Source organism: Eupeodes corollae, chromosome 1 (assembly GCF_945859685.1).
Source record: "Eupeodes corollae chromosome 1, idEupCoro1.1, whole genome shotgun sequence".
Classification (NCBI taxonomy): Eukaryota; Metazoa; Arthropoda; class Insecta; order Diptera; family Syrphidae; genus Eupeodes; species Eupeodes corollae.
In genome coordinates, this window is record NC_079147.1 from 102,315,674 (window position 1) to 102,340,678 (window position 25,005).

Consider the following 25,005-nt stretch of genomic DNA (forward strand, 5'->3'; position numbering starts at 1 on the left):
TTATTAAGTTATTAGACGTGAATTGTGAGCAAATGTGTCGATCTTTTTAGTTTAAAAAGATTTTTGTTATTTTTTTAAGTGTTGCTATGTAATGAAATTTGTTTTGTTATGTGTGTATATAAAAGTGTGTAGTAAAAGAATCAGCCGCCAAAAAGAGCCATTTTATTAAATATTTTTGTTTTGTTTGTTGGTAATTAAAATTTTTCAATTTTTTTGTTTAGTGTTAATTTGCTTTAAATTCGTAAATAGGATCATCTGGATTGAGGTTTATGACTCGAATTGAGTTATATAAAATAATGCAACGCTCAAATAAGGCAACATTTGATGAGAAACTGAATTACATTCAACAAGAAATTTTGAGTCATTATAGTGAGCATGACAAAATAGTTGAAGCAAAAAAAAAGTTATCTGTTATAAAACACCAGTTTAAGGAAAAATGGTTCGCTGTCCGAAAAACAAAATCATTGTTTGAGAAAAAAAATGCTGAGTGGCTTAACGGAATGGTATCGTTACCTATTGCAGGTAGGTCAATAACAAAATATGTTTAAGAGATTTATAGATACATATACAATTTTGTGCTAGCATAGGTGTCAGTCGAGGTCGTCCTCAGAAATCTACACAAATGAAGTTTCGCGAGACAGGGAATGTCGATGCTTCAAAAATCGTTATAGACCTAATTAAAAGTCCTGGAAGAGCAAAGCAATACGTTGCGGCCAAAAATAATAACACTGCAAACCAACCACATCAATTATCACCATTACGTGCTCTTTCTATGCTTTCGGAAGCAGGACTTACTAAATCCCAGTATGAAATCGTTAGAGAAACTAGGAAACAATTTTTTCCTTGCTATTCTGAGCTTCAAAACTTTAAAAAAGAATGCTACCCTGAAATTCACTCCATAACCGAGACATGTGCTGAAGTGAAAGTACAAAAGTTGATAGATCACACTGTGAGTCGACTTTTAAAACATCTTGGGAATGCTGTAGAGCTTTTAAGTGAGGAAGATCAAAAATCATTAATTTTGATAAGTAAATGGGGTTGTGATGGGTCCCAACAGAGTCAATATAAAATGAAATTTGAAAATCAAGCTGACTCTGATGCCAATATTTTTCAAAGCTCTGTTGTTGCACTACAGTTGCTTTATGGTCTCGAAAAGAAAATTCTTTGGCAAAATCCAACCCCATCAACTCGCTATTGTCGACCAATAAGAATTCGATTCATCAAAGAAACACACAATGTTATCATCGAAGAAATAGACTACGTAAAATCACAAATTTCTGCGTTTTCCGCTCCAGAAGTTGATGATATGTTTATAAAACATAACATGTTATTCACCATGGTAGATGGTAAGGTTTGCAATGCCGCAACGCATACCAAATCTTCGGCCGTTGCTATATTTGTGAAGCCATTTCACACGAGTTTAATGACTTAAGTAAGAAAAGACCCTGCAAGAAAGAAAATTTTGACTTCGGTCTTTCCCTGCTCCATGCTCGTATACGGTTTTTTGAGACTATATTACATGTAGCTTACAGGTTGATTGTGAAAAAATAGAATTTTAGACTTACTAGTGAAGACAAACAATTAGTAAAATGAAGAAAGAACAAAATTCAGGATCAGTTCAGGCAACAACTCGGACTCCTAGTGGATATCCCAAAATCGAATTTTGGCAATACAAATGATGGAAATACCAGCAGAAGATTTTTTGATTCATATGAAATATCGGCAGCTATAACGGGAATAGATAAACATTTATTGTATCGTCTTAAAATTGTTTTAGATACATTGTGCTCCGGATTTAAGATCAATACTGAAGCGTTTGAAAAGTATTGTCAAGAAACGGCCGAGCTTTATGTTTCCTTATATAAGTTTTACCCAATGTCTCCTACAATGCATAAAGTGCTATACATGGATCCGAGGTAATTAAAAAAGCTATTCTTCCATAGGACAGCTTTCAGAGGAAGCAGCAGAAGCACGAAACAAACATATTCGCTTATACCGTTTAAGCTATTCAAGAATGTTTTCTCGTGTTAATTGCAACATGGACGTTCTTAATAGGCTTCTTCTAACTTCTGCTCCATTAATAACCGGCATGAGATGTAATAAAAATAAAAAGAAATACTTATTAACTGATGTTATTAATTTGCTATCAGAAAATAATCCCTGTGCCTGTGCCATCCAAAGTTATTTTTAGTTGTAATGTCCCTATACCGAGGAATTGACAAATCCCCCTCTTGTCATGAAAAGTGCTCTCTCAAGTTAGTCTTTCGGATGCGGCTTAAAATTGTAGGTCCCTTACATTCATGACAACATTTCTCGCACACAGGAATGATTGTGAGTTGTGAGTCAGTACGCGAGTCAGTACGCCCTGATTCTTAACGGACTGTTACTGCTCCTAATTTATTTTTTATTTACTTTACCGGTGCACATAGTTCTTAACATTTTGAAAATGGGAGGTAGAAACAGAATTCGGTAAAGCACTTCTTTTTCTCGATGTAGGGTTTGAAAAAGAATCTGTGTACTTTACAATACGTCCGATATTAAACTGAAGAGTAAACTGATAAGTATTACGGCTGAAATGTTTGAGAGGGGCACCCAACTGGCTTATTTGATAAAATATTGTTTGTAAAAATATCAGTAAAACTATTAAAGGCATGACACATTGCATCGGTATCATTTTCAAAGCCCTTTTTTGAATTCTATCCAAGATATTTAAACTTGATTTTAGGGCACCTGCCAAATATGCAATTTATATTCAAGTTATGGACGAAGGATGGCCTTATAAATTTCAGCAAAATCAGAAGGTGTGAACAAATTCATGCACTGTCGGAGATTGGCCAAGCTTCTAGCAATATTTTCATAGCTGGGTTATGCTTGAACGACAGGAGACAGCATTGAGTCTTTGAATCATTAAATTCAACACGGTTCGTAATTTCCCATTTGACAATGCTGTCAAGATCAGATTTGAATGAGCTTCTCATACGCTGACGTTGAAGTTCCACATCTAAAAAAAAAGTACTTGAACTTAGAAACGAATATGAAAAGCTGAGGGTACTTTCGTCATTGAAATGGTTTAGAACTGGCAGAGGAGAAATCGTTTATGAATAAAAGGAAGAGAGTCGAAAACAAAACGGAGCCTGGGGGACACCAGTATTTATTTTTATGAGTTTCAATGCATTCAACCATCCGATGCAAATTGTATTGAAAGGTAAGAGAGGTAGTTTATAATCCAAAGAAGAAGAGATTTATCAATACGAAGATCACTCTTTTTTGATAAGAGAGCTTGGCGCCAAACTCTATCAAATGCTTTCGAAAACATCAAGTGCAACAATCTTACTTTCTCCAAAACGATTGAAATTTGTAAAACTATTTAAGTTAACTTAAGTTTAACTTTTTATTTCAGTAAAATAAAAGCATCTGAGAAATGTCCTTCGGAATATATCTACCTTCGCGGTTTGAAAACATAATTTTTCTTGCATATTTCTAATTAAGACATAAATAAAAACATGTTCTGTGAAGGATTTAATCGAAAGCATGCTGGTTTACGAGATATCGAGCCTCAATCACGGCCCCACCCTGCCTATTTACGTCGCTCGAGGCCCTCTATTATCCCGAATGACGAGAGGAATCGGCAGGGCCAGAGGGCAATCGGGGTGGAAGCTACGTATTTTTGTTCGCTGGGAAAGGCAGCTGCTAACTCTTGTCCATCCTGTTCAATTATTTGATTTCTTACAGAATTTGTAACCGTTTTCTCAGCTAATACAGAGCGGCACCGATTTCTGATTGAGAAATTATCGGAGAAGAAAAGCGGCCAGTTCTAAGTTTTGAAAAAGCTCAGCGACACTCGTTGGTCTTTTCGATCTGAAGCTACGCCTTAGTCAACGGCTGTTCGGAAATGTAATAAGCTCTAACCAGCATATCTTCCAATAAATAGCAAAAAGACATCGTGAGGAATGAAGCAACGCACCTTCTACAGAAGATGAGTGGTCTCGAAACCGCTTTGTTTGCAACATTTTGGAACGATATCTTGGAGCGATTCAACGCTACAAACAAGATGTTGCAAGATCCGAAAATGATTCTTGAATCGGCAATGCGTGCACTAGAACCATTGAAATCATTCGTGGAATCCAAACAAAATGATTTCGATAAATACGAGGAAGCAGCCAAAAAAATATCCCATACTGATAAATATGTACAATCACGCACCCGCACCAGAAGGAGAAATGTGAGGTTGAATCCGCTCGATTACGGGAAAGCACAAGAAGCAGATCTGTGACCGACCAGCTATCCGTTTCTCTTATTGAAAGTTTGTATGCCTATGAAGCTGTTCGTTCGATAAATGGATCCCTGAATCACATCGAGAAGATGAATGCTGAAAATTTGCACGCTGCAGCAGAGGCATTGGTGAAAGTGTAACCGGATGATTTAGAGCCTAGTCTTGGTAATGGGTTAGTTCAATTGGTGTCTTTGATTGACTCATAGAAAATAGAAAAGGACTGTGGAACAGATTAATCGCCGGAACTGTTTTACTACATAATTCTGGAAAATCAAAATTTCAAAGCTACATTACCAAACCTCAAAATTGCATTGAGAATGTATTTGGTTTTGATGGTAACAAATTGCACTGGAGAGGAGAGCGCTCATTTTCAAAAAAATTATAAAAATAGGCTTCGAACCGCTATGGGACAAAACCGTCTATCGAAGGTTTTTCTCCTGAGCATTGAAAGCGATTTACTATGAGGATTTCAAAGAAATCATTAACGATTTTTCGGCTAAAAAAGCGCGAAAGGTTTCGTTCGTTAACCCTAAAATTTAATTTCATATAATTTTTTTTCCGTCTATAATTATATGTGTTCGTTCAAGAATCTACAATAAATTATTTATTGAAAAACTCGAGTGAAAAAATTGGTTTCCTTTATTTTAAAAATAATTGTTGGCAAGGGGGGCTCCGCTCCTTTATTGCCCCGAGGCCTCTGCACCTCTAAATCCGTTCCTGGGAATCGGTCTATGGATAGTGCTTTGTTATTGTGTATGCGTGAATTGTAAATTCTGCTAATCGTGTTTAATTTTAACATTTATCCTTAAATGCGTTTTCCCAAAAGTATAGGGTTTTTCAAAACTGTTAGCACGATTTTGACGAATCTAATAAAAATATCCTAAATCTGTAAAGCGTTACTTATTCAAAAAACTTTGAATACTTAAAAGCTTGTGTCTAAACATAATCAACGTTCTAAAAACTTAGATACAAATCTGTTTTGTTGTTTCAAGGTTCCGAAGCTGAGATATCGTGCCAGCCGTTCTACTCCGTCGCACCGGCAGTAGTGCATTCAACGAAGCATCAAGTGCAAATTTTATTTAAAAAAAAAAAGAGGCTGGGATGCGACCCACACTGATAACTTCCCATCCCGTCTGTCGATTTGTCTTGCTTAAAAGTTTGTCTGTATGTACTGGTATCAATTTTTACCAAGTTTGCGTACTATTTTTTGTAGATTTTATTTTTAATGAAAAAAAACGGACAGTTGGATTTTTATATAAAAATTATTGAATATGTGCCTGGTTACACGAGCGCAAAAAAGAATTGCTTTTGTGTATACACACAGAAAAAAAAATTAAGTGGGCATGCAAGAAAATTTGACAATACAGGAACAGTCGGAAATTAAAATACAAAAACTATACTCAGCGTCAGGTACTTTCTTTTCGAATAAACTATTATAAGTTATTATTATTGTTTTTGTTTGCTAGAGCTTATTTGGATTACGGTGTAGTGATAATTTTTTTAGTAAAACATACATAATGGAGGAAGATTTGTTGGCAGCAGCAGGATATATGAAGTGTGTTGCAGCTGCTTTGTCATTATATGCGGCTGCAAAAGAAAAGCAAGAAACATCAAATTCTAAAAAAAGGGAATGGGTTAAGACATGGAGACTGAAAAGGATTGAAAATAGCTCATTTAAGTTCTTGTATGATGAACTTCGTCTGAATGACAAAGATAGTTATCGTCGTTATTTAAGAATGGACGAAGAATGTTTCAATGAAATTTTAAAACTTGTGGAACCCTTGATTCTCAAAGAGACGACTCAAATGAGAGATCCGATTGATCCTCGAGAAAGTTTGGCCATGTTACTACGTTTTCTTGCTACTGGGGAATCTTACAGGAGCTTGGACTTTCAAACCCGGCTATCGCACTCGTTCATTAGCAAATTTATACCAAGATGTTGCTCTGCCATTTATTCATCTTTAAAAGGAAGATATTTAAAAGTTTGTTATGCGATAACGATGATTTTACTTTGAATTTATGCATTTTTGCTTTTAGTTTCCGAGGAGCTTTATGGAGTGGGAGGATGTGGCTGAAGGTTATTCACGTCGATGGAGTTTTCCATTGTGTTTAGGTGCCATGGACGGCAAGCACATTGGTTTTAGAGCTTCCAAGACGGATGGTGCTCTATATTATAACTATAAAGGTTAAAAAAAAAAAAAACAAAATATGAGCAATGAACAATACCTACCACAGTTTTTTTTAATATACAGGGTTCAATAGTATTATCTTACTGGCAATGTGTGATGCGAGATATAAATTCACATTTATTGACGTAGGTTGTAATGGAAGGTTAAGTGATGGAGGAGTACTCAACCGAAGTGATCTTTGCACTATTTTAAGCAACCCGAGCCGATATTTTCCACCAGATGCAGTTATCGGACGCGAAAGAAAATTGCCATATAGTATAATTGGAGACGACGCTTTTCCTCTGCAAAAGCATATTTTAAAGCCGTATTCATATACATCAACGGAAAAACAAAAAAAAACTTTCAATTTTCGGCTAAGCCATGCGAGACAATGCATTGAGCATAGCTTTGGAATGTTGGCGAACAGATTTAGGGTTCTTCAGACAACCATACACTTGCGCCCAGAAAAAGTTAAGCTTGTAGTTCAAGCTTGCTGTGTTCTTCATAATTTCTTAATAGAAAATTGTGGAAGCTACGAAGTTCCACAACGCCCACCAAGGGGATACACACTTACGGAAGATAACGAAATAAGTGACCAGAGGAGACCTACGCAAGTTGCTTCGGACATAAGAGACGAATGTGCGAAATATTTTACCGAAGAAGGCCAACTTCCATGGCAGGATCTTTATATATAAGTTTTCAATAAAATTAAAAGTATTAAGATATTATGTTATTAAACTATTTCATTCATTTATTAATAAAATAATATTGCATAGACTTCATTTTTTTAAAACTAAACAAAAATAAAAATTAAAAAAACAAAAAACGAAACACAAAAAAGACTTAATTATTTATAAAAAATCTTCGTCATCAAAAACATCTTCCATTGCACTTTCAATTATGTTTCTGTTTGATGAACTTGTAGAATTGGAATTTTCTTCATCGGTTACTTCAGACAACAACCTTACTCTGGAATAATTGGTAAATCTTGATGGAGTTGAAGATCTTGACGGTGGTACGCCGACATTACGTTGTTTGATTTGGAATTGTTTAACGATGTCATATATCTTCCACTTCATCTCCCGCATCAGATCTTCATCCTTTACAACTATCATTTCCTCTTCTAAATTGCCTAAGAAATGCCGAAGAACTGAGGATGGTTTGTTTGTTATCGCATTAGCTATTTTATCAGCCGCTGAAAGCGCCTGTAGCGCTTTGAGTTCCATGTTTGATACACTACCTTTCCGTTTCTATTGAAAAAAAAAAAAACAAAAGCATTTTTGTAGTTAATTGGAATATGATAGTATGATTGTAGATGTATGTACATATGTATTAAAACTCTCCCAAATTTTATGAAACCACTTAAAATATGTATATGTATATAAAATGAAAGCTCTTGACTCCCCGAGTACGAATATGTGCGCGACAGACTGTATCCACTTTAAGTACTGTTCCGATGTCACCTTTCTTGCTCTCTTCAAAATCTAGACAACAACGCTCTGTCATTTCTGGACACACCAATCCTCTTACATACATACATATATCGCGTATTGATCTGCAAATTGAAAATCTATTTATTTCCACCTGTATGATGTGGATCTTGTATTGATAATCCTTCTACGGTATCACTACTACTATGCCGATTTTAATGAAGAGATGGCTGACTACTAGAGAAGGCTGACCTCACAAGACATCACGCTATATTTTAGTGCCTTAATAATAGTTTAAACACTCATTCGGGAAATAAATACATATACTCTTAACCTACCGGAACTGTTGTATGTAAGGATCTGGATGTCTTTGGTAAGCTGTGTACCTCTGGCTCAGCAATGATTTCCGATGATGTGGGATCAAAATGCTCCTACAAACATAAATGTTCATTAACATAAAATATTTATTTAATTTACAATTCTAATTTGACTTACCGACAAAAATGAAATATTCGACTCTCCAACAACCTCATCACCGGTGTTATCCCAGAAATTGAGCCTATCGTAGCACCACAATATAGGCACATACACTTCATTTGCACCCACACCACTTCTTTTTGAACGGATAATGTTATTTTTTTCTTTTAAATATTGCGTTTTAAGCGTTCTAAGCTTAAGAATAACATCTTTCACAGACGTCTCCGGCCGACAACATTTTGTTTTCTCCGCGATTTCGTTTAAACTTTGTGACTTTTTAACCCGGTTTTTATAGTCAGCGTGACAAATTTGAAATAAATTTGGATAGTCTTGTAGCACTTCTAATAATTTAAGCGTTTGAACTCGAGTCCAACTAGCCATTGCCTTAAAATAATTGTTTTTTGAATTTAAAAAAAAGAAATGAAAACAGCACTAGCAAAACAAAAGCAAATTTGTTGTTTACTTCGACAGCAAATAGAAATGAAAATGTATGTCAAAAGGAGATCGTTTTGAGAAAGAAACATGATTTTTAACGCAAAACTCATATCTGAAAATGAGGAAAAAGACGAAACTTGGCATTTTTTTCCATCCCTTTCCTTCTTCCTAAAAATCATCCGTTCTCTTTCTTGAATTAATTCTTTTTTGCGCTTGTGTAACCAGGCACTATGGAAAACAATATTTTCTGTGAAATAAAATAAGTTTGAAGCCAATATTCTTACTTTTTGAAAAGCTATTTGAGTTGAAAGTAAATTTTTAATATGTTTAAGTATAATTTTTTTTTAGAGTTTTAATTTTTGTAAAAAAAACTGTCGATTCGATTTTTTTCAAAATTTTACTGAATGTTGACAACAATATTTTTTGAAAGAAAAAAGTAAATTACAGCCAATATCTCAAAGTTTTGAAAATATATTTGAGTCGAAAATCAATTTTTACCAACTTTTTTTAATTTTTTTTAGGTTTTTTTTATGTTTGAAAACTGTCTGTTCGATTTTTCTCAAAATTTTTCTTAATGTTGAAAACAATATTTCTTATAAGTAAAAACTAGTTAGAAGCTATTATCTCAAATTTTTGAAAAGATATTTGAGTCGAAAATCATTTTTTACCAACTTTTGTAAATTTTTTTTCGGTTTTTAATTTTTTGTACAAAAACTGTCAATTCGATTTTTTTCCAAATTTTACTGAATGTTCCCAACAAAATTTTTTGAAAGATGAAAGTAAATTAAGGCCAATATCTCAAAGTTCTCAAAAGATATTTGAGTCGAAAATCAATTTTTACCAACTTTTGTTAATTTTTTTTTTTAGGTTTTTTTTTTTTGTAAAAAAACTGTCAATTCGATTTTTCTCAACATTTTGCAGAATGTTGAAAACAATATTTCCTATAAGATAAAATAAGTTTGAAGCCTAAATTTCAAGTTTTTGAAAAGTTATTTGAACCGATATTCAATTTTTCCCAACTTTGAGTAATGTTTTTTTAGATTTTTATTTTTTATGAAAAAACTTTCAATTCGATTTTTCTCAAAATTGTATCAGATGTCGAAACCATTATTCTTCTTTGCACAACATTGTTTTTTGGAGATGAAATTATATTTTAGTCGTAAAATTTTGGAGGTGACACATTTTTTTTCTTCAGTTTTTTTTTTGATTTATAAAAAAAAACATTTAATAGATTTTTTTCAAAAAATATACTTCTTTGATATCACGTTACAATATATTATATACAATTTAATTTAAGTTCATAAGATATTAAGGGTTAACCAAAATTTTTCACCTTTTTTTCAAACTGCTGTGGTAAAAAAAACCACCCACGCAATTTTCTTGAGAGCCCTTTCTGCATCTTTATGTTTTATTATCTTTATAACAACATTTATTTGAAACCGATATCTCTTCTGGTCCTTCAGCTATGGAAGACGAACAAAAACGTCGCGAACGTACGGACGTACGAACGTACATACATACGTACACACGAACGCACAGACATCTTTCTAAAAATCTTATATTTCGACTCTAGGGACATTGAAACGTCGAGAAATGTCAAAATTTTCAATTTGACAAATCGGACCCATAACAATAACTTCCTATGGGAAGTTAAAAACATCCTTTTTTTGTTATTCCTTAAAGTTCATGAATTCACTAATCATATAAAACAAATTTTGTTCAAATATCATGTTTAGTTTTTTTTGCAATCCATCCTTGAATAATAGGCCCGAAATTTGAGCGCAAAGGTAGACGACCCCCTTAAGTTAATTCTAAAATATTTATTTCAGTTTTTTTTTACAATTTTATTACAACAACTAATGAAAATTAAAATAATTTATACCACTTGTTTGTTTGCGTGTAAACATTTCAAAATGTTTATGTTTTTAAGTAAAAATAAACAAACAAAATCAATGCATTCATTTTATTGTGATTGAAAATGTTGATGTTTTTGTGTTTATTATGATGTTTAATACTTTGAAATGAAATGTATCATTTTATTTCTGAACACTTGTTGTGTATGCACTTCATTTGAATTTAAAATTTTCAATTAAAATAATTATTTAAAAAAATGTAATCGTAACTGCATAGAAAAACTTTGTTTATTTTTTCAATAATTTATATTTCATTGTTGAAACTATACATACAACTTGATATATACTAATTAATATTCTAATCAGGTCACGCTTATAAAATAATATCCTTCTTGATTTATTTTTGGTTCATTAATAATAATGTGCTAATTAATTAATTGAATGCGAGCCATATTGATATTGATAGCTAAGCTATGAATGATGATAGAGAAATATTTATTTCTGTTTTTATTCTGTTTTTTTTTCGAAATTCCGCTAAAAACATTTGATTGATGATGATATGATAAATCTGTAAATTATATTCAAGCTTTTAGTGTTAATTTTCTTAAATCCTTATTTCTATGTTTTTGTTTCATTGAACAACTATACAGACGATTGGGTTTCTTTAAATTAAGGAGAAAAATTGGTAATCTTTTAAAAAAACAGTTTGGTGTAGACTAAAAATTGTTATTTAAGTATAAATTCTCCACTTAAATGGTACATTGATAAATTTGTATTTTCCACAAATAAATCAAATGAAAGAGAAAGTAAAACAAAGAATAGTTTCGATTTTAAACTTACGTTAAAACAATTTGAATTTTACGAAGCTCATAGAAGAAAGAATCTTGCTAATATTCCCATACTGCATGAAAATGAAAGAGATTCAATGTAGCCTAAGAAATGATAAGCGCAATTATACCAACAATTTGGCTCAAGAAATGTAACAGCAGAACATTCTATAAGAAAACCAAAAAGCTCACTCTTGGTCAATGTTCATAACAACACCCGATGAAAGATAAAGGTGGTTCCTGTTGATCTCTGATAAAAACAAGCTTTTAATATAATATATACAATATAAAAAAGAATTAAGGAAGAGTAAGAGGTCTTCTTGGAGAAACTTTTGTTTTAAAATAGAAAATACTTCAGAATCCTCAAGACTCAGGAAAATTCTCTCAAAAAGTCCAAAAATACCCAGTGCTTTAAAGACAGAAGCAGGCATGTGGACTATCACAGATGAAGAATCTCTTAATCTGTTATTAGACACCCACTTTCCAGGTAGCTCTAACCTACTCAACGACTTAACATCAGAGTCTCTAGCTTCCAGAAGCGATTTAGTTGATCTAATAACGCGGGAAAAACTGCAGTGGGCCATAGACAGCTTTGATCCATATAAATCTCTAGGACCAGACCGAATCATTCCGGCCGAACTACAAAAATGCTCAGACATGATCATTCCACCATTGGAAATCATTCTGACAAACTGTTTAAGGTTAAGATATATTCCCAAAGCCTGGAGAATGGCAAAAGTAGTCTTCATTCCTAAAGCAGGGAAACCCTCACACGTTAACCCTAAAGATCTACGACCAATCAGCCTATCATCCTTCCTTCTTAAAACCTTGGAAAGATTGATTGAAATTTACATCAGACATAATTTAAAACCATGTCTCATTTCCACAGCTCAACATGCTTACTCTAAGGGAAAATCAGTAGAATCAGCACTTCACTCGCTGGTACGTATTATTAAACATTCCCTCGAATACAAAGAATATAACTTAGTAGCGTTCCTAGATATTGAAGAAGCTTTCAACAACGTCAATTACCAGGCGATCACAACAGCAATGGATAAGCTGAAATTAGAGAAATCACTCATAGATCTTATAAGTCTCATGCTCAAAAGCAGGACAATAATTTCTAACATGAGAAGTTTTACTACCACCAGATCGGTGAATCAAGGCACTCCCCAAGGTGGAGTCCTTTCGCCTCTTTTATAGAACATGGTAGTAACCGACCTACTTACATCATTGGAAGCAGAGGGTTTGAAAGTGATTGCCTATGCTGACGACGTTGCAATATCCGTATCTGGGAAGCACCCCCAAGTTCTCTCGGACTCTTACAAAATGCCCTAAACAGGCTAACTAAATAGGCTAAGCAATGTGGATTGGACGTCAACCCACACAAAACAGAATTAATACTCTTTTCGAGAAGATATAAAATTCCTCAGATTAGCCCACCCAAGATTAGAATAATACCATTAGGCTTTTCTGACCAAGCTAAATATTTGGGCCTCATTTTAGACAAAAAACTAAATTGGAAGGCAAATATTGATGAAAGAGTAAAAAAGGCTACTTTAGCGCTTTTTACTTGTAAAAAGGCCATAGGATCAAAATGGGGCTTCTCCCCAAAAATAACCCACTGGCTATACACTTCGGTAATCAGACCGATACTCATTTATCGAGCTGTCTCATTTATGGACCGCACTGGACAAGATGGTAAATCTAAATAAGCTCATCAAAGTCCAGCGGTCAGCAGGTATGTGCATCACAGGAGCACTTCGCTCAACAACAACCGCAGCACTGGAAGTGCTTTTAAACCTAACACCACTTGACATCTTCTCCAAAAAGGTGGCTGCCAACTCATGTGTAAGGCTTAGAGCCACCTCTCAATGGACCAGTAACAATACTGGACATACTACTATTCTAGAAAGTTTCAGATCTATCCCAGAACGCTTAGACTATACCATCCCTTCAAGATCCTCCTGGGAAGACGAGAGACCCCTGGAAGACGATGCGATACACTTCTATACCGACGGTTCAGAGACCGATCACGGAGTTGGAAGTGGTATCTATTCGGAACAACTGAATCTCAGTCTATCCTATAGACTTCCCAATCAATGTAGTGTATTCCAGGCAGAAGTAATGGCGATTAAAGAAGCACTATCATGGCTCAAAGAAAACGTTATATCTTGTAAGGATATACGAATCTTCTCAGACAGCAAAGCCGCTCTTAAATCTCTCGCGCCTGTCTCCACAAACTCTCAAACAGTACACCATTTGTCGATCATCTCTGAATGAGTTGACGTAACAATTTAACATTCACCTCATTTGGGTGCCGGGCCACAGAGACATTCCGGGAAATTGCAAAGCCGATGAGCTATCCAAAAACGGAATACTTCTGCCTCATGTTAGACTAAAACATAACATAGGAACACCACTTGTTACATGCAAATATCTTCTCAAGCAATATGCTCTAGAAACAACAAATGCTAGATGATCACAGAGTACCACCTGCTTAGCAACCAAGCAAATATGGCCAAGTATTGACTTAAAGCGGTCAAAAGGCTTGATATCACTGAGCAGACAAAGTATAAGCTCTGCAATTGGAGTAATAACGGGACACTGGCTAATAGGAAGACATGCTCTGAGGCTAGGGGTCTACACAAATGACTTTTGTGGAAGCTGCATGGACGAGGAGGAAGAGAAAACGGTCCAACACCTTCTATGTACATGTCCAGAACTCCCCATTACAAGGAGTAACTTTCTCGGTAATCCCTTCTTCGATAACACCAGTGAACTGGCAACGATTGACACAAAACGTCTCTCTAACTGTTTAAGTTCATTACTCTCCCATAAGTAACCTCATTAGTGGTATCACAATGGACCCTTGAGGTCTACGTGCGTCAATGACTCAGCCACTCCAACCTAACCTAACCTAAGCTTAGAAGATGGATGGATTTGGCGAAGGATCATTTTGCTTTGGTTTTTTACCATGTATTTGACAGCAACGTGCAATTACCATATTATGTGTTGGGCGATGGAACGAACTCCCGATAAAAGCACTGAGAAACAAAAAAGCGGTTGGGCTGTATTGCATTCCCGTAGAATTGTTGAAAGCAGCATCTGATCGTTTCCCCGAAGTGTTTTCAAGCTTCTAAAAAAAGAAGAACTACTGAAGTAAGAAAAATAGAGAGACATTTGCGTTTTGCTAACAGTCGTCAACATAATATTGAATTTTGTCAAGAGAAAACATCGAAACAACACTCCACGCCAAAAAAGCAAGATTCCACACTGGATCCTCCTTACGGTCGTCATATCGATCACCACTCATAGATTTTAGGAAGGCTTTTGGAATTGTCAGCAGGGAGTTTATCTGGTTTGCTTCCAGGAGAAGGGGTATCCTGGATGAACTTAGTTCTATTATAGAAATGACTTATGAGCGGTCCAAATTACAACCTCTTACTTGGAGGTATAGGTTTTCAGAGGAGTTTGAAGTCCAAAGTGGAGTTAGGCAGGCTGCATAGTGTTACCCATTCTGTTCTGGTATTGGTGATCAATGATGCTCTGTGCACGCAGACGATGTATGCTAGCTAAATATTTCATAGGATAATAGATTTCCAACAAATCAAAACAAGGAAGCAGAAATCTTGCGACTGAAAATCTTTTATAAACAATGCTCAACAACCCTTAAAAAAAGTAGAGAGCTTTTAGTTTCAGTTCTCTATGGCCTAAATTTACGTTCAGGATGTTGTCCAATATTTTGAGGGACACCTTCCTCAACTTAAAGTCAAAACCAAGACTGTTCAGCTCAAATGTCGAATCATTAATTACATCCAAATTTATATTTTATATAGTTCCTATATGGTATAACGGCTCGGAAAGCCATTGTAATCATTATAAGAAGGTGAAAGCGCAAAGGAATACGTTGAGGAGAACAGTCGAGGATGAATCAGCGTGTTTGGGAAAGCTGGGAGAGCTTAAACACAGGGACCGCGCTCGAAAGCGGGTAGAAGTATTTGATTTTCTATGTTCCGCTGGGGACATGTAGTACCCGTGGAATGATGGTTAGTGCGTTGGACTGTCATGCCAGAGGTCTTGGGTTGGATCCCTGCCTGTGCCATCTAAAGTTTTTCCACGGGTAGTGCCTCTTGCAAGGAATTGACAAATTCTGCTAGAGTAACTCTTGTCATGAAAAACTGCTTTCTCAAATTAGCTGTTCGGATTCGACATATAAACTCTAGGTTCCCCCCCATTACTCGCACACAGGCCCTAGTTCTCAATGGATTGTTGCGCCTCCCAATCTATCTATGTTCCGCTAGGGATCACTCACAGACTTTATAGGTTCAAGGACATACATTAGTAATAAAAGTTAAAGTAGAATCTTACTATGGATGGGTTTTTGACATTTATACGAGTCTCTTATGTGATTTCGTTCCCAAATGTTGGTCAGATTTATATTGCATTTGTATATCGATGGCTGTGTTCGTTGAGTAGTTGTGCTTCTGGAATCATGTGTTTTCCATGGGGAACAAAATCAATCTGTTACTGTTGATATTATTTAGTTTTGTTAATGAAAATGGGCTTATTTTGCAAAAGAAAACAATAAAAAAGATAATTAAGTTTTGCTATGTTTCCACCAAAGGTTTATCTCAGTTTAGATTAAATAAATCTTTTTGGTTTTTGCACCGCACAATAAGATTTAAAAATGATTAAGTTTGACAGCACTTTCTAAAATGCAAATGGTGATTCGATGTTTCTTATGAAGTGCAAGTGAGATAGTTCGATTCGTGTTAAACAATGAAGAACTGAATAGTTCAGCACCGTATAAGAGTATGCTACCAACTCAATGTGCAATTTTTGTTTCAATTTGATTAAAACAAAACTATATTTTTTTGTACACAAACATGCAAATAAACAGACCATAATGCATTATCTGTAAAACCAACTCCTCCTCTCAGGTTTTTCTTCACAAATTTTGACTCGTCTTCCATCCCCCACTGGAATCGAGTCGAATCAAACTCATTTCAACTCGATTGAAGTATAAAAAGAATTGAGCAAGCTTCAAGATCGCTTCAATACCACATTTTAATGTAGTAGTCTATGAACAAACCCCTTTCTTGAAGCTTTTAGTTTATGTCAAATTGTTTGGTGATGAATGAACTTTTTTTATAGAATCTCAATTTCCAGATGTTTCGCTACCATTTCTTCTTTAAAATCGTAAATTTTATTAGTTTTAGTTTTTTTTTGTTGAAGTTTATTTTAACTTTTTATTTTCACAAAACTCTCTTCTATTTGTATTTTTTTAGTTATTATTCTGACAGGTCGTCTTTCAGTTGTACCAATTTTTAAATATTAAAATCTGGCTAGATAATTTTCAAGTGCTTAATGCCAAAAGTATTTGGTTTATTACACTGAAATATCTGTAATTCTTAACGATATTTCAAAAATCAAAGAAAAATGCAGGTTTCAAAGTCTAAAAATAGCATTTTAAAGTTCTGCATTTCTAGTTTTGATATCTTCTGATTTCAATTTCAATTAAGAGCATAAGAATAAAAATTTAACAAATTTTTCTATGAACTTGAAAAAAAATTATCAAGACCGAATTGTTTGTAACGGGTTATTTATTTTGTATTTTTAAAAGTAAAGGGTTGGAATTCGACATTTGTCAAACTAAGTTGCTAAACCAATTTTTTTTAGTTGTTTGTCTGACATTTACGAAAAAAGATCGCTTAACTATCGCACAACTCACAAAAATTGTTAATTGTATTTTGCATTTGGATTAACACCTATATCAATACAAAAGTCCAGCTCACAAAACAGCTGAAGCCAGCTGATCAACAGGCGGTGACTGCTATTTTTCGAACAAAATTTTTTTCAGCGACGAAGCACATTTCTCACTCTGTGAATATGTAAATAAACACAATTATGGTATTTGAAGTAATTAAAGAGAGGCCATTACGTCCACAAAAAGTCACCGTTTGGAGTGCTCTTTGGTCAGGTAGTGTGGTTGGACCTTACTTCTTCGAAAACAATGATGAAACGACTGTTACCATCAATTCGGAGCCTTATGGTCAGATGATAACCGACTTTTTTTGCCTGCTATCGAAGGATTTGGGACTTGGAGAATATGTGGTTTTGACAAGACGGTGCCACATGCCACACAACTCGAGCGAATATAGCTTGATTACAAGACACTTGTTGGTCGCGTAATTTTTCGTCATGGTGATATCAACTGTCCACCAAGATCATGCGATTTGACACCGTTGGACTTTTTTTTTGCGGGCCTACGCGAAAGACCGTGTTTATGCAGATAAACCTTTAACTCTTGAGCACTTAGAAACTTACATTCGTCAAGTTATGGCTGAGATACCACCCAATATGTGTCAAAAACGGTATAACATGCTTGCAGCAATTCGCCTGGTGGTCATATTAACGATGGAGTGTTTCACACAAAATGTCAACGTTCAAACTTCAAAGAAATATCATGACAAAAAATATTTTGTATGCGTTTTATTAACGTTTACTTTTAATACCTCAAAATGGTATAACCCTCAAAAAGGAGAATTTTAATAAGTTTAATACCATTTAACGTAGATTAACTTCTATAGAACAATCAGCTCAGGTGGAGTAATTTTCTTTGATACTTTGATAAATTAGCTTCTATTTAGGTACCACTTTAATATTGCATTGAGACTTAACATCGACAAGTTCTTGCAGATACTTCATTGGAGAGCTGAATCTTTTATTTCGTTGAGGCGTTAGTGCCATTCCGAATGACTAACAAAAACAAAACATCTTCTATTTTGAATGACCAATAATAGTTTATTCTGAATACAACTTTTTTGGCTTCTCAATTACCGAAATGTTGCTTTAAATTAAAACCAGAACTTGATTTATATTAAAAACCTATACCAATTCAGAAAAGATTCAAAGCTTCCAAACTCCATAATAAAAACAAATAAAGTCGTTATAATTGAACACTGAACCCCACCCGCCATTAATTAAATTAATAACTACGTCATAATTTAAATAAATTGATGTACAACCACACCTTCAAAAACCACCATCTGTTTATAAAATATATTAATAATTCGCAAAAAGACAAGCTGTCTATAAAGTCAACATTAAAATATTCTAAATATTTATTTAAAAAAGGGGGGAAAGGAAAATCTTTGAAAAATGAGAAAACAGCTAAATTTACTGCACATCGTCAACTACTGCTACTACTGACCCAATTACCTTCAGGTTACCTCAGTGAAAGAACATTGGAATGTGGCTCAATGTATGTACTGAAAAATGGTCAACAATATAGATACAAGGTATCTATAAATGGTAATTCAAGTTCTACGTTGACATTGAATACCCCAAAGGGAATCCATTCAATTCAACTAACTTAACCGTAGTGGGTGAGGCAGCCTATGTCTAGTCTATCTCGTTAGTATGTGGGAAGACTTGACTTGTGAATCCCACATACCTTATTTAAACCGGAAAGTTATCAGAAAAACGCATTCCCCAACGTCTTTCTTGATATAAAAATAATTTGTTTGAAAAATAAAAAACACACAAAACTAAACAAAACAAGCTCTACACAATAAAACACTTAAATGCTTTTAGAATAAACAATGAAACACACAAATTATTATTGTTTGGCACACGTTTTAAAAAACAGTTTTTTATTTTGTATGCACTGCAAGATAAAAATGATCTTCACCAAACTTGATACCAACAGGAATGAAAAAAAAAAACAAGTAAAACCGATCGACTCACCAAAACAACTTTTCCTTTAACATCCTTTTCCTTTGATCCGAATAAGTAATCCAAAAGATGTTTTAATGCAACGGCAAATAGAATAAGTGGCAACAGAAGCAGACACACAATTATCTTTAAATTGAAGATCAATCTTTGGCGTTTCTCACTAGCTTCAGCTTCAACCATATTTTTGTTGATCTTGTTTTTGTTTTTTTTGAAATAATTTATATATCTTATAGATACGCGGTATCTAAAGCCCGAACGAAATATATTAAAAAAGTATCTTTGAGATACTTTTATTTATTTTATAATTCACACAGGTGTTTAATTTGCGATTTGTTCATCAAAACACACGGAAACCAACTGAACTGCGGTTGCGATCATCGAAGAAAATTGCTGACTTGATCGATACGTTGATGTTGAATGTTAGATACTACTTTGGAAACGCGCACTTCCAACGAAACTACGGCTGCTGGTGCTGCTGCTGCTGCTGCTTGTGCTTGGTTAGCTTCAAGTAAAAAAACTAGGGAGTAGCCACATCCAGTTGGTTTGGTTTCCATCGACGACGACGAACGTTGACGTTTACGACGACGACGATGAAGATGATAATGATGACGAGTAGACGACCGACGACGCGACGTAAGGTATGGAAGGTTTCACAAGCAAATAAAGAAAAAAAAATGCTTGAATGGAGGTAGAATTTCTAAGTGAACAAAAAAGATTCAAATTCCCAGCACGCAACGGAACCAGCTTGAAGAAAAAAAAAGATTTTAAAAGGTGAGAGGGGTGAGCATCTGTATAGGTACTGTAGCTGTAGCCTTGTATCTTTTCGAGACTCGAAGTCATATTGTTTATTATCTTTAAATCGAAGATAAAAAGTGTATATACACATAAGAACCTAGGTTATGTGTTCCCATCATGATAATAACTCACTTATGTATCTATTCGTACATTATTTATCATTTTCGAGAGCTTTTGAAGTGTTCAAGCTTTATATTGTTCTCTGAATGAGATAATTAAATTGATAGAGTTAGATTGAAAAAAATGTAGTGAAGTGATCAATTTTATTATTATTGACGAATTTTGGTTATTGACATTGAAAGCACTCTGTTTGTAGTGTAGTTCATCATAAAAGATAGAAATGATGTTGGGTTGGCTGCAGAGATTGTGTTTTTGATGATCTACTATAAGAATTCATTTGAACTGATGTCAATTAAATGATTTCAACGGTTTTATTATGGGCTTGGCTAAACTCTGTGAAATGAGAGATTGCGTCAGATATCTTTTACTTCTATGAAATTTCGTACATTAAAGCGAAGGGGTTACATTTTTTGAAAAAAAGGTTAAATAAGGAATAAAGTATCTAAGATAATTTCGTGTTAAGAGTTCTGGAACAGTGAAACTCGTAAACAGAAGACAAATTAATATCTTAAGAAGAGTGCAGTGGGAAAATAAAATAACAAAGAAATGGAAGATGATATCTCATTTAAAAAAAAGTACGCATGCACCTAAGTAAACGCATTAATTCACGAGCACATAGTTTGAAATTAACTAAATAAAGTGATCAGATAAATTTGAATCTTTGTAAGACAACAATGTGATATTAAAGAAAGTATCTTTAACTTCCCATAGGAAGTTATTGTAATGGGTCCGATTTGTCAAATTGAAAATTTTGACATTTCAAGGTCAATAGAGTCGAAATAAAAGATTTTTAGAAAGATGTCTGTGCGTGCGTGTGTACGTACGTTCGTACGTCCGTACGTCCGCGTCTTTTTTTTCGTTGTCCATAGCTCAAGAACCATCAGAAGAGATATCGACTCCAAATAAATTTTGTTATACAGATAATAATGCAGAAAGATGCAGAAAGGGCTCTCAAGAAATTTGCGTGGGTGGTTTTTTTACCATAGCAGTTTTAAAAAAAGGTGAAAATTTTGGTTAACCCTGAATATCTTACGAAGCAAAAACGCTAGAGACTTGAATTAAATTTTATATAATAAATTGTAACGTGATCTCAAAGAAATATATTTTTTGAAAAAAATCTATCTAACGGTTTTTTTTATAAATCAAAAAAACTGAAAAAAAAATTTGTCACCTCCAAAATTTAACGACCAAAATATAATTTCATCTCCAAAACAATTTTGAGCAACGAAGAACAATGTTTTTGAAATCTTATAAAATTTTGAGAAAAATCGAATTGACAGCTTTTTTTATAAAAATAAAAATCTAAAAAAAACATTACTCAAAGTTGGTAAAAATTGAATATCGATTCAAATATCTTTTAAAAACTTGAAATTTAGGCCTAAAACTTATTTTATCTTATAACAAATATTGTTTTTAACATTCGATAAAATTTTGAAAAAAATCGAATTGACAGTTTTTTCACAAAAAATAAAAACCGAAAAAAAAATAACAAAAGTTGGTAAAAATTGAATATCGACTCAAATATCTTTCAAAACTTTGAGATATAGGCTTTAATTTACTTTTATCTTTCAAAAAATATTATTGTTAACATTCAGTAAAATTTTGAATAAAATCGAATGGACAGTTTTTTTACAAAAAATTAAAAACCGAAAAAAAATTAATAAAAGTTGGTAAAAATTCATTTTCGACTCAAATATCTTTTCAAAACTTTGAAATATTGACTTCAAACTAATTTTATCTTATAAGAAATATTGTTTTTCGGTAAAATTTTGAGAAAAATCGAATTGACAGTTTTTTACGAAAAATAAAACCTAAAAAAAATGTATAAATGTTTGTAAAAATTGATTTTCGACTCAAATATCTTTTCAAAAATTTTAGATATTGGCTTTAAACTTATTCATTTTACAGAAAATATTGTTTTCAATATTTAATGATTTTTATATAAAAATCCAACAGTCCGTTTTTTCATAAAAAATAAAATCTACAAAAAATAGTTCGCAAATTTGGTAAAAATTGATACGAGTACATATAGACAAACATTTAAGCAAGACAAATCGACAGACGGGATGGGAAGTTATCAGTGTGGGTCGCATCCCAGCCTCTTTTTTATTATGCGTTAACAAGCGATTCCAAATATTAAATTTCAATAAAAAAAAGTTTTGATAGATTATTGCTATTCTACCTTCGTGCAAAAATTTCGGGGCTATTATTCAAGGATGGATTGCAAAAAAACTAAACATGATATTTGAACAAACATTTTTATTTGATTAGTCAATTCTTAAACTTTAAAAAGGATGATATTTTAAATAAAATTTGCTCTTGACGCGTCGTTGAGTGCACTACTGCCGGTCGGACGGCACAATGTCTCAGAACCTTGAAAAAACAATACAAAATTTTTAACTTAATTTTTAGAACGTTGATTATTTCTAAACAAAAGTGTTTTTGAATATTTTAACGTTTCACAAAATGTCAGCGATTTGAAAAAAAAAATTGCATTTTTTAACTTCCCATAAGAAGTTATTGTAATGGGTCCGATTTGTCAATTTCAGGTCCCTAGAGTCGAAATAAAAGATTTTTAGATAGATGTCTGCGCGTGCGTGTGTACGTACGTTCGTACGTCCGTACGTTCACGACGTTTTTTTTCGTTGTCCAAAGCTTTTGAAGTGTTTAAAAAAAAAAAAAAACTGAACAAAAAATGTGTCACCTCGAAAATTTTGAGAGCACAAAATGATTTTATCTCCAAAATCATTTTGCGCAACTAAAAATAACGTTTTTAACATCTGGTAAAATAATAACCTAAGAAACATTACTTAAAGTTGGTAAAAATTGAATTTCGACTCTAATAGCTTTTCAAAAAATTGAGATTATGGCTTTCAACTAATTTTATCTCATAAAAAATTTTGTTTTCAAAATTCTGAAATTTTTTTTAGAAAAACCGAATTTACAGCTTTTTGTACAAAAATTAAAAACCTAAACAAAAAAATCAATAAAAGTTAGTAAAAATTAATATTCGACTAAAAAAATGTTTCTAAACTTTGAGATATCGGCTTTGAGCTACTTTCATCATTTAAAAAATATTGTTGTCAACATTCAGTAAAATTTTGAAAAAAATCGAATTGATCATCAATGCCAGATATACAGTCGTAGAGAGCGCTTCGCCACGTATCTAAACTATCAACAGATAGAGACATAGGAAAGTTGTGTGCCGAGGCCAAAACATACCAGTCTTTAAATGGAGTATACCGGCATTTAAAACACACTGAAATTGTTGGCCGACCAATATATAATCAGCGTTTGCTTTTAAATTCATAATAAATATTGGAGCAAGTCCTGATTCTACTATTTGCTTGTTCACATAGACTTGGTTGCCATAACACAAACAGCTTTTGATAGTTGCTTCAAACACTTTGAACTTAGACGTAGGATCAACAAGTTTGCTATTTTTGCAACTCTCAAATTGCAACTCTGAAATTTTTATTTTTAAAATCATGGAATGAAAATAAAAATAAAACAGCATATTATATGCGTTTCGTCCCGATGTAACGGTTGGGCTCATCAGAAGATGGCCATTACACCTTGTCTTGACGCATATTTTCTCGAATAAATCGAGATTCCATATAATATGAGCTACATAGAGCTACTGTGAATTATATGGTGCTACAGTCTTCAGAGAAGATAAATTGTAGCTATTTTTATTTCCTTGCTATGGGACTTTTGAAGATGAAATGTTTGACTGTTAACAGTCGAATTGTTTGTTCCTGAACACCAATAATTTTTAAAAATATGATTTAAAATCATGAAAATGAAATTTTAATTTTTAAAATCATGGAATGAAAATAAAAATAAACCAGCATAGGTGTTCTTATATGCGTTTCGCCCCGATGTAACGGTTGGGCTCATCAGAAGATGACCATTACACCTTGTCTTGACGCATATTTTCTCGAAAATTCAGGTTATGAGTTAATGTGTACCCTAAATATTTAAATTCTTTCACCACTTCTAAGTTGGAACCTTTGGGGGTCCAGTTGCGGTCGGTTCTAATGCTACGATGTTGGGACCTAAAGACCATAATCTTCGACTTTGAGGTGTTTGTTTGGAGATCCCATAGATCACAAAATTGTTTTAATTTGTTTATTTGAAGCTGAATTGTGACTGCATTATCAGTTAAGATCACCAAGTCATCGGCGTAGAACAAAACTTTTACAGATAAATCACCAAAAGTAACACCACCAGGGATATAGTCTTTAATATCATTTATAAATAGTGAAAAGATAAGCGGGCTTAAAATGTAGCCTTGAGACACACCTGTATTACAACTAAACGATTTCGATTTGCTACTACCATTTGAAACTACAGCTGTCATATTTGAGAGCAGCTGCTCATAGATTTTGTCGATAGCTGCAATTTTAAATAGTAGAGATGTTCTGTTAATGGTGTCAAATGCTGATTTAAAGTCAACGAAAAAAGAGTAAATATTTATTTTTTTCTCTAAGTAACGCCTAGCAACACTCGTGAGAGTGAAAATTTGATCGATTGTCAAAAGATTAGCTCGAAAGGCCGCCTGAAAGCAACTTATTTTGTTGTTTTGTTCGATCCATCTTACAAGCCTGGAATAGAGGATCTGGGTGAATAATTTCCTTAGGGAACTAAGCACAGAGATTACTCTATAGTTTTCAGGTAAAATAGGGTCACCTTTTTTAAAAATTGCAGAGATAGATGAGGACTGGAAAATTCCTGGAAACTGCTCCTCCTCAAACATTTTGTTTAAGAGCACTAAAAAAAATAGCTTTCAAATTTGTTAAAAATTTACGTTCGGTTCTTGATATATCTTAAATTAATTGGTAATGGTAATGGTTGGTAATTTTTAAATTTGTAAGAATAATTCAA

General features: G+C 33.6%; 2 protein-coding genes across 2 annotated transcripts in view; one reads left to right on the top strand and one right to left on the bottom strand.

Moving 5' to 3' along the window:
• The window catches only part of LOC129941372 (epidermal retinol dehydrogenase 2), a 34,355-nt gene extending 14,603 nt beyond the window's left edge, over positions 1 to 19,752 (bottom strand). Inside the window, exon 1 of the mRNA XM_056049996.1 lies at positions 19,216 to 19,752. Coding sequence (XP_055905971.1) covers positions 19,216 to 19,383 — 168 coding nt within the window. The 5' untranslated portion in view covers positions 19,384 to 19,752. The remainder of the gene's footprint in view (positions 1 to 19,215) is intronic.
• Positions 5,570 to 6,508, top strand: LOC129941373 (uncharacterized). Its single transcript, XM_056049997.1, has 2 exons — positions 5,570 to 6,255; positions 6,311 to 6,508. Exons 1-2 carry the CDS (start codon positions 5,791 to 5,793, stop codon positions 6,461 to 6,463), a joined length of 618 nt encoding a protein of 205 aa, XP_055905972.1. The 5' UTR covers positions 5,570 to 5,790; the 3' UTR covers positions 6,464 to 6,508.
• Positions 19,753 to 25,005: the final 5,253 nt, after the last annotated feature.